This window comes from Pezoporus wallicus, unplaced genomic scaffold (genome assembly GCF_028554395.1).
Source record: "Pezoporus wallicus isolate ANWC-B61680 ecotype Strahan unplaced genomic scaffold, APGP_CSIRO_Pwel_v1 scaffold_7392, whole genome shotgun sequence".
NCBI classification, from domain to species: domain Eukaryota; kingdom Metazoa; phylum Chordata; class Aves; order Psittaciformes; family Psittacidae; genus Pezoporus; species Pezoporus wallicus.
This window is the reverse complement of record NW_026639923.1, coordinates 2,139,799-2,150,250: the sequence shown is the minus strand read 5'-3', so window position 1 is coordinate 2,150,250 and position 10,452 is coordinate 2,139,799. Positions and strand designations below refer to the sequence as shown.

The window sequence follows — 10,452 nt, the reverse complement described above, 5'->3', positions numbered from 1 at the left end:
TGCTGTGCATATGAATCAGGCAGCGTTCCCCTGGCACAGCAGGCCAGGCAATTCATCTTCCACCAGGACCTCAGGCAGAAGAGAAAACTCCCAACTTTTCTATTGCACTTCCCTGCAAACCCTTTGGAGAGGAGGGCTGAGGAGATGGGGGCTGCAGCAACACCCAGAGCACATGCTTGACCCCCCATCTCTCACCAGTTGGGTCTATAACGGCTATTCTCCATGCCTGTAGACACATGGATAGCTCCCAGGGTGATGCCAGCATGCATGCCGCTGGGAGCATCTAAGTTAACTTTCTAGCCTGCTACCTTCTCTCTAAGCTTAGGAAGCAGGCTCCTGCTGATATCAAGGGGAAATCAATATACACACAAGTTATAACAAATTAATCTGGTTTACAGCATGAATGAGACTTGTCTGGAAAAACTGAGATAATGATGTCCTCCTTCTCAAAGCAGCACCAGCCTCAGACCATTGATGGGCGATTCATTGTCATGATTTAAATGTGGGAGAGTAGAGTGTGTATCCCAAATAAAGGAGTCATACACCTAGTTGAGGAAGAGACACTTTATTCTTCCAACAGAAGAACTATACCCACTGTAACACAACATGTCATACTTGAGGGGGTGCCCTCTGAGGAGGGAGACCCCTGTCAAGGTGAGCAGGTACCCACAGCCTGGCAAGCTAAACCCAGCAGCAGTGAGCACAACCCAAATTGCTCCCTCCCACCTCCTGCAAGTCCTGAGATGATCGAGAACCCAAGAGTGTTGGTGTGGAACAAAAAGCACACCAGTGACATGTGAGCACATCACACAGCACTGTGGTGTCAACACAGGTACAGGCCTTCAAATGGCCATTTATGCTTGTGCTTGTCTGCTGAGTGATGGCAGACTCAGGTAATGGGATATCTTGGAAGATAATTTCAGCCCTGTTGAGAGATGAGCTGCTTGCAAGAGCTGGAGGTATCCACAAAGAACCTGCTACTCATGACTGATCCTTCTGCAAGTCCCTGGCTTCAAGGACCAAGCCCTTGGCTCCCAGAGGAGAGGACAACTATGAGGGCAGGAAGCACCAGCCTCTTGCAAGGTTCATCTCTCTGCCAGGGCTCAGATTTGGGGGATCCTTTTGTGAAAAGCTGCAAACGGTGATGCTATGGCTCCTCAAACCACCATTTCCCACCATATTCCCAGAGAGATGCCGACACAGGCTAGGCAGTGATGAACACATTTCCCAGTTCAAAGGCAGGGAGTGGGTCTTGGCACAGTAGAGCCCTGGGATGGAGCTAGACTTGCCCTCCCACAGGAGGGAAATGATGCTTTTGATAGGAATCAGAGTGGGATTTCAGGATGAAAGGGGGAGAAGGAGATCCCTGCAAACCAGAGACAACCCAATACCACAAATAAAGGATGGGGGGGGGGGGGAGAATTCTTCCTTGCTACCTCAAGAGACCTGCCCAGGAGTGGTCTCCACGTGGCTGGTGCTGGCAGTGGGATGCTAAGCAATGGTCTGGCGGCTGAAGAGGTCGAGGGTGAGTGCACTGAGGAATGCTGGGATGCTGTCCTGGCGAAGCAGGTGGAGCTCGATGAGCTCCCGGATGGTTCGGGAGAACTCGTTTTCCAGAAGCTGCATCTTTCGACCGGAGGAGCTGGAGGCCTGAGAGCAAAGAAGAACAAACCCATTAATACAGCAGGGTTTTAATTCACCTCCAAAGACACAGGGCAGTGCTGGTGGCATCACCCTGAAGCCTCCTTTGCATGGATCCACCTGTAATCAAGGACATGTTACTTGCTGCAGCATGGGTGTTCAGCACACAGGTAACTGGGCTGTTACTGAGTTGGGCATAGAACCATATAACAGTTTGGGTTGGAAAGGACCTTAAGAGCATCCAGTTCCAACCCTCTGCCATGGGCAGGGACACCTCACACTAAACCATGCCACCCAAGGCTCTGTCCAACCTGCCCTTCAACACTGCCAGGGATGGGGCATTTACCACTTCTTCAGGCAACCTGTTCCAGTGCCTCACAACCCTCACAGTAAAGAACTTCTTCCTTATATCCAACCTGAATTTCCCCTGTTTAAGTTTAAACTCATCACCCCTTGTCCTATCCATGGAGGATCCTGTGGGAGCCTCCCCCAGTGACAAATGGGGCAGTGGAGAGACGAGGTTTGACCATCCTGGAAAGAGGTTGCACAGGGGCCAGGCTGTGCTGCCAGCCCAAAACTGGGGTGCTCACATCAGGGTCACCATCCCCATCACCACTCAGATCTCTGGACGTAGGAGCTATGTGCAAGGGCTTTCTCTCCATGAAAACACTTAGCCCTGGAGTCATTCTGCTTCTGTAGGAGGAAGCAGACCTGTTCCTAATTAGCACGACTCCTTCCCAACAAGCTGCTGATCCACCCCGCATCCCTCAAGTGTTTCGGGATGGTTAAATCAGCCCAGCAGCACATAGCCAAGAGCTCCAGAGGAATTATTCCAGAGATGCTCTCATGAAAATAAGGGAACTCAACATGTGGGAAGAAGATTACAAATCTCCTGTAAGATATAAAACAAGCGGAAAAAAAGCTACATGCAAGAGAAATAAGGAATGCTTGAAGCCTCTCCTGCCCCTGGAGGCATGAAAGCAGCTCGTTTATTAATAAACAGCAAAAACATCACAGCGCAAATGCTAATTTTTCCCCTTGCCATTTTCCTCTTCAAAATGCTCCCATTCCTAATGGCTCTGCAGCTCTGCTTCCCCTTGGAGCAGCACCAGGAAAAGCCGGCATCATCCTAGTAGGTGCAGGAGCGGGGCAGACCCCTACCCCAAGAGACAGAGCAGAGGATTGCCATGTGAAGGGAAAAACATGGCTTTACCTGCGAGGAGAGAAGGGAAGTGATGACCACCGAGAGCCCTGGGAAGCCTGCTTGTTTCTGATTTCATGTTCTCTGGAGCCTGGACGCATTTGATTATGAACTCTTCATGTATGTGTCACTTTGGATTGCAAAGAGCACAAGGTACCAAGGATGCCCCTGTCACCCCTGAGCCAGGCAGGGAATCTAAACAAGGTTTCTGTGTGGAAAAGTAAATTAGCTTTTGTTTAAATCTCCTCCACTTGGGCTTGGTTGTTTTTCAGTGACTCCAAAGGATGTACAGTGCCTTAATCCGCTGCTTTCTGGAGCTACCTGACTTGCTTTCTGCACATCTGAGGTACCACTGGGTCAGATTAAAGAGTCTATGCAGAGAGAGGGGAGAGAAGGCAGACGAAGAAGCCAGCTGGAAGCACAGAGAGGGATGTATATCCACGATCCAAGCAGATGGAAGACAGGCTGGGTGCTGTGAAAGCCACATGGGTTTTGCTCTGCAAATCCCCCCTGGATTTGGCTGATGGGAAGTGCCGGTTTGGAGGAAAGTCCAAGTATTATTAATGCATCGCTTGTGTCTCTGAAGTCAGTGCAGAACTGGATTCATCTGAAACGGGAATTCAAGCTCCGTATGAAATACACACTGCCTCCTCCGCAGATTTAAACCACTCTTTGGGCACAGAATCCATTTTCTAAGAATTTACAAGTAAATCCATTAATTGGTTTACCAGTTTAATTAATTGAAGCCAGTTCCTTAAGAAATATAGCATCCAGTGCCAGAACATTTCCTTGTGTTTCATGATCTTGGAATCAGAGTAATAGAAACGTTTTCAATCCCCTCTCTGCTTTGAGCTCACCGGCATCGCGGGTGAAGGCTACATTTGAATCATTCTTTTTCATGAGATTAATGGTAATTTCTCTCTACTACTCTTCATAACCAAAGTTTCCTCCTTCAGCAGAGGCAGGAGAATAATGCTCATAGAAAGTTACGTGAACGAATACGTGCTTTGGAGATGTTACTTCCCATTGAGTTCAATGGGACTGTGGTTTCTCTTGGTTGTTGCGTGGTCAAGGGAAGCACTGTCCTTCCCACTGTGGCCTCACACCTCCCCAGGAACTCCAAAAGAACTTTCCAAACCCCACACATCTCACCCAGGCTTCTTATGCTCTCTTCTGTAACAGGAGCAAGGCGAGAGGGCAGGCACTTGGAAAAAAGGCAATTCTTCCTCTGCTGGGAGATGCTTACATGCTAACGGTGAGGATGGATGCGCTTGCAGTTCAGTTTATTCAATCTCATGCTGCTTTTAAAAAAAGTTGGGGTATTTTTTTCCCTGAGAGTGTTTTAAAATTGCTATCATTGTTACCTTTCTTCTTCTTTGTTTTTATTGCTTTTTTTCCTTCACCCATCTGTTCATAACGCAGTAGAGATGGGGCTATATAGATAGCTTTGTTGCTTTGGGTTCAACAGCAGGAGAACCTTTGCAGCATGTGCTTTACAAATAAAGTGATTATAGGAAATAATAGCAATATGTTCCCCTTAATTCACAAGGTTTCTTTTCAAATGTCAGTCTGTTCCCTGCCTGGTGCACCCGGTGAGTGCAGGAAGCGCTGCTGTGGGTGGCGTGGGAGCAAGAAGGGGATGATGACAAGGACACTGGAGGGGATGCTCTGCTGAATGAATCCTACAGGGTCTTGTTGTTCTACCCTGGTTTGGACAGGTGCAGAGCAGACTCGCAACCCCAGCTCTAAAAGGGGGAGAGATGTATGAGAAATACAAAGGTGAAATCTCCAGCAGTTCAAATCTATAAGGATGCCTGAGTCCTCCTCTGCACAGTTCCCAGCCAGGAAACCCTCCACTCATTTTTAATCAATCTTTAAAATTAAAACCTCTCAACCCTCAAAGAAAAACTCCTGGACACAATCCCTGCTAACAAGAAGTTGCAAGTGACAGCACATACCCACTATTCACAAGACATATGCTATGTAATGCAATCACCATTTACTCCGGTGATGTATGCCCAGGAATTCTAAGCTTAGATGGAGCCAAAAGCCAACAAAGCTCATCTATCAAGAAAATATAAAGCTGAGGAACCTGGATAAGCGTCACTGATCCACAGGGACAGTCCATGAGTGGGAACGGGGCAAGAGAGATTAGAGCACACGCAAACCCAGCCCTAACTGCTCTGCACCCAACACCACTGACACTGCTTACTCAGAGCTACTCACTACACTGTGTTCCTTTTAGAGAGAAGTGTGAAAGAAAAACCATCAAGATTTAGAGTCAAACATGGGATCAAAGGACAAGCTGACCCTGTGAGTACCCCTATCCACCCCGTAGTCAATGCACAGAGGAATCAATGCAAGAGGACACTTTGCGGACTATGATCATGCTTCAATCCCCCCTTCCCTGCTGTGCTCAATAAGCCAGCCAAGTGCAGCACTTCACCAGAGACACAACTATTCCCCCTGCACTCGCAGTTTTCCTGAGCCCAGAGCAGCTCAGCATGCTGAAGCTAAGTACTATGAGAATACCATTTCTCAGGTGCTCTTTACATAGACCTATATTGGTTTCTTCTAATTTATGGAAAAAAAAAATCTGCCTGGCTCACTAAATTACACAGATTCAGGTCTATGTTATGTTTTATTCAGATCTCAAATACTTGCAAAAGGAAGGATTTCAGCTTTCACTAAGCCCTGTTGCCAGTTCAGGCTGATTTAAGGCCTATGGGGACCTTTCCTAGAAGAGCAATGGAAATCAATCTTTGCCCTGTGTCACTGCATGCTCCATTCTGCTGGTGGGGGGGTGCGATTCCTGTCATAGGGTTGAAGGGTGACCCCTTGATTTTCTCCTCCCAGGTTGTGCCAGCCCATAGAGCAATCAGATCAGTGGGCAGATTTTACTGTACTGTAAAACACAAGGAGACAGGTCTATTTACCACATGGTGACATAAACTTGCCATAGCTGCTACTGGATCTGCAGCCATTAGTACAATTGTTTTCCAGGAGAATCAAGATCAGCTGCTGCTCGCCAGAAGGAAGCATCGTAAATCTTCTTCTTAGCCCTGGAAATTGGTAAATTATTCAAGGTTTATAGTTCAGACAGACATATAAAAGTCTCTCAAATAACCACCAGTGTGCTACAAAAGTGAGCTCTCCTCTCCAACAGGGACCGTCTCAGCGAGGAGTAGACATGCAGAGGAGCAATAGGCATTCCCAAAGGACCCTCTTGGGGAAAGGACCTGCAGCTGGCTGGACCAGGCTGGTAATGCCACAACATATGAACCATAAAGGAGGTTCTCCCAACTGTTGTTGCTTCAACTTAACACACGCAGGGCTTCTGACTGCACTGATTCTGCTAAGATGGCTCCTTCCCCCCTCGCTACTGTTGCACAGAAACCCTCCCTGAAAGCCAAATGCCAGTATTTACTGTTCCACCAGCTGAGAGGTGTGACAGTGTCTCCTTTGGTCCTTTACAACATGGGGTTCAGAACTCTGAACTAGGCACACCAATACTTTAGTTTTCTGCATGCCCTTTTCCTCTCGGACATAAGAACAATGGATGTCCCAACTGTGGCTCCAAAAGTGCCATCAGCTATGAAGTGGCATGCAGCGCGACTTAAACCACACAAAGGATGCTTCTTGAAAAATACTGGTGACTCAACACCCTGTACACCTTAGGACTCCAGAATAAGACTGAAAAGAGGGTGGCTGCAAGCCCCAAGGAGAAGGCTGACATGGGATGTGGCATCATGAGAAAACATGGGGTAGAAATGAAGAAAAAGCGAGAAGACGTCTTCAGCATTCAATGCAACTTGAGATTTCAGCATAAACTGGGGATATTCTACCTCTGATTTCCAAAGAGAAAACACAACTGCCTTTGAGGATACAATCCATGCAGGACATGTGCTCCTGTGTCTTCAAACAGACACCTCCAATTGCTGGAGGTAGATCGTCTTGCATGGGTTTTGGTGAGCTGACAACAGTGATGGTGGAACTCTGTGGCAGGCACAGCAGGCAAAAGAGTTGTGTCTCAGCTTGGGAACTCCAGTTCAAACACCTCCCCAGCGAGAGGAAGGATGAAGTCTAGGACTCTGGCAGGGCTTTCCTCCCCTTGGCACAGTTTGCTTTGCAGATGCTGCTCAGCCATACTCTCTGGGGTAAATGGTACTTTTCAAGGCTAAGATGTATTAGGGGTCAAAATGAGCACGTGAATCATTGCCCAGTGACATTTACTCAGCGAATGTAGCACAGAGGCACCATCTCAATCTGGAATGCTCCTTCCATAAATCACTGTCTGTGCTGCATCCCTGTGCACAGCTACTCTTGAATACACACCACAAACAGCCCCATGCATGCCGAGGGAAGGGGCACCATGGCTTAACATCCAAGGCTTCACACAGACTGCTTCACACAGACCTTCTCCCTGCTCTGTTCAGGTCCACAGCCTCCTCTGGCATCACGAGCCATGTTGTGGACACGTTCTCCTCTCTCTGCCCCAGTCCTCACTCTCATTTCCCTTGTCTTGTGGTCCTCACCCCACCTTGAAGCCTGCTGTGGCACCTGCTCCAATGTGGGATAGGCACATCTCCCTACTACATCCACCCCTTTGGCAATTTGCCGTTATCATTTGAATCCCTCAGACCTCTTCTTCACATGGGACAGTCATTCCCTCTTCCCAACACCCTCCTGCATCAGCAGAAGTCCTCAGAGTTGGCTGTGCCGTTGCACTGTCACCATGTATGCCACAGAGCCTCTGCCACCAAACACCGTGGGCACACTGGTGGCCCCAATGGATGTCCTTGCTGCCCTCTTGATGCTTCCTCGGCACCCATTAAAACACATAAACCCCGTCACAGCCCAACAAACCTATTTGAAAGCATCTTTCAAGAAGCTGCTGGCTCTGACCTTTAAATGAGAAAATCCTTTTGTCTCTGCCTCTTGCTTTGGATGCTGAGATTTTCTAAATGTCAAAGGCCGCCTTGTCCATGTGCAGATGCTGAGGGGGGAAGCACTTGTGCCAAGAGGGCTGGCACCCTCTCCCTGGGCCTGCAAAGCCCATACATCACCATTACAGGTCACTCTGGACAGGCTCATACACACATGGGGCAGACCAACAAGCACAGAGCCAGAAATCTGGAGCGTCCAGAAAATGCTCAAGGAAAGCATGTGTGTGTGCGTGTGTGTGTTTGCCCATGTGGAAACCACCTGCTGAAGTTCTAACAACCCAAACACGAGGTTTTGAGATTTAATTGCTCTAACTTGGCTCTCTTGGGCGATGATATCATTATCAGAATCCCCCAATTGAGTTACGCCTCACCAATCAATCTCTCCTAAGCATCACGCACTGCTCAAATACCAGGTCCCCAGGTGGCCACTAAATCACTTTAATTAGAGGCTGTTCATTTAAAATTAGAGAAATATTAAAAAAAAAAAGGCAAAAAAACCCACCCCAAATTGTACCACATAGACTTGCTCATGGCTGGAAATATTTATGAGGTTATTTAGCAAAGTGCTTACTGGTTTCCTTCTTTTTCCATGGTAATGCCAGGATGCCTGCCCAAGGTAGCTCTAGTCAGCTCTTCATCAAGTCACCTACCTCTCACAGATGACCGCTCCTTGTCTGCACAGAAGATTTTGCCCCTTTAATATCCTCTCTGTAACCCAAAAAAAAGGAAAAGTGCTTCTTTATAATAATAGTTTCTTGCCAAGACCTCTGACCTCTGTGTCACCAGCTTGCTGTATAAAGTGAATTTATGAGGTAGAGAGGGATGGAAGCCTGTAAAGGGCCTTCCAGGAAATGTAATGAAAAAGCTGCTTGTAGCTGCTGAGCAAAGAAAAGCAAGCGCCTGGCAATGCCAAGAAGAAAATTGAAAGCTGGGGTGGGGTAAGTAGAGAAACAGTCCTGCGTGCACTGAGATTTATAGCAAACATTTCCTTTCTCTTTCTTATTATTCAACACTGAGATGAACCACAACCCCGCAGTGGCTTTTGTGCAAGAGGTCAGCTTACACGCTTCCATCTTCATCAGAAACACGACCCAGGCACTACGCACATGATGGGGTCCTGGATGCTGCACCCGTTCAGCAGCAAAGAAACACAGAGCAGAGAGCACTGCACAGCAGATCTTCTCCCTGCAGCTACGTGTTTTGATCTCTGTGAGCTCTTTTGCACCTGATGTAAGAAATGGAACATGTGAAAAGAGCAGAGCTGTGCACTGAAGCACCTGCACCCCGCTCCATGGGGAAAAGTGGTTGGTGTTAATGCTGGGGGACGGTGCTCTGCAGAGTGGAAGGGAAGTCAGCATCTTCTCTCAAAAGGTTTCTCCTACAGGTTAGTGCCCTTTAGACTGTCAAATGTGATGCCATAAAAATAAGATCAAAGGCTTTAAAATAAGGGAAGCATATTTTTTGATTCATACTATTACTATTTGATATCTGAATATTCCTACAGAGCTTTTTATCCTGGAAGACAGGTCTTTGAACTGCTGTGATTTCACCTATCACTGAGGAACAACCCCCAGGGTAAAATGTGACAGCTATTATCAGGGTGCATTAATGTTACTCAGCAGTTTAGGACAGACAGAGACAAATATATCTAATTTAAATCACTGGTTTCAAGAACTGCTGCTCAGGGTGGGTTAATATCCATGCATTTTCCAAAAGTGCTTTGAGAGTTTTAAAGGACAAGTCCTGAAACTAAAATTCCCTGTCTCATTTGTAGGATCCGCTCAGCCTCTCACCATTACGCTGTAAACCGAACATCAGTGCTGCTAAAGAGGGAAGATGGTAACACAAATGATTCACTTGTAGCATCTGCTTTTGCATCCACAGATTCTGATGCGGGTCTCCAAACCAGCTACCAACGAGATTGAGCCTGTGGAGATCTGTTGAGGTGATACTTAGAAATGGTTCAGCTGAATACAATTCCGGGTGAGAGTAAATCACAGCAAACTACTCGCATCACAGGAAGGAAAATTGCATGGGATGTCCACTCAAAACTAATACTGGCAGTAGGCTGTAAGTCAGAGCTTGAGATTGTAAATTATACCTTTTAACAGGCCAAATAGTGTTCACCAGCCAAATATGCTTATAAACATCAACCACAAAGTAAATGAGAGCAAGGCACAGGGCTCACAGAATTCTTCCAACCTCATCTTAGAAAAATCCAAACTGTGGAATTGAGCTTTTAAAGCCTGTATATCTCAATAAAAGGCACAGGATCTTTACAAATCAGACATAACGGGAAGGCCACACTGATCCTCCAGTCACAGGTATCTCTGACCTACAATGAGGCCCTTCAGACAGAGCAGCCCAACACGTTATCCCAACTGCTGTCACAGCCATGTGCTGCAGAGCTGGACTGCTCCAGCACCCAGGCTGCAGCTTTCCAACCATCTGCGAGGTGACCGTATTGGACTGGTCAAGCTGCAGAGCGAGTAGCTAACAAGCATTAACAACATCTAGCCCATGTGTTCTGCCTAGTAAAATGCCAACCCATCTGTCTGTAACATTAGTGACTCCATAGAAGCCATATGCAGGAGAGACATAAATTAGGGAGAGAAAAATCTCCTGTTACTTTCTCTGAAATGAGTCTGCAGTTGTAGCTTGCAA

At 47.2% G+C, this 10,452-nt stretch overlaps 1 protein-coding gene across 5 annotated transcripts in view; it reads right to left on the bottom strand.

Moving 5' to 3' along the window:
* Positions 1–549: 549 nt before the first annotated feature.
* The window catches only part of MAD1L1 (mitotic arrest deficient 1 like 1), a 369,315-nt gene continuing 359,412 nt past the window's right edge, over positions 550–10,452 (bottom strand). For 4 of the 5 annotated variants that reach the window (XM_057416961.1, XM_057416962.1, XM_057416960.1 and 1 more), the window contains one exon: positions 550–1,650. In XM_057416961.1, the coding sequence (XP_057272944.1) occupies positions 1,492–1,650 (159 nt within the window). In that variant the 3' untranslated portion in view covers positions 550–1,491. The remainder of the gene's footprint in view (positions 1,651–10,452) is intronic. The other variant, XR_008973123.1, reaches the window with a different exon arrangement.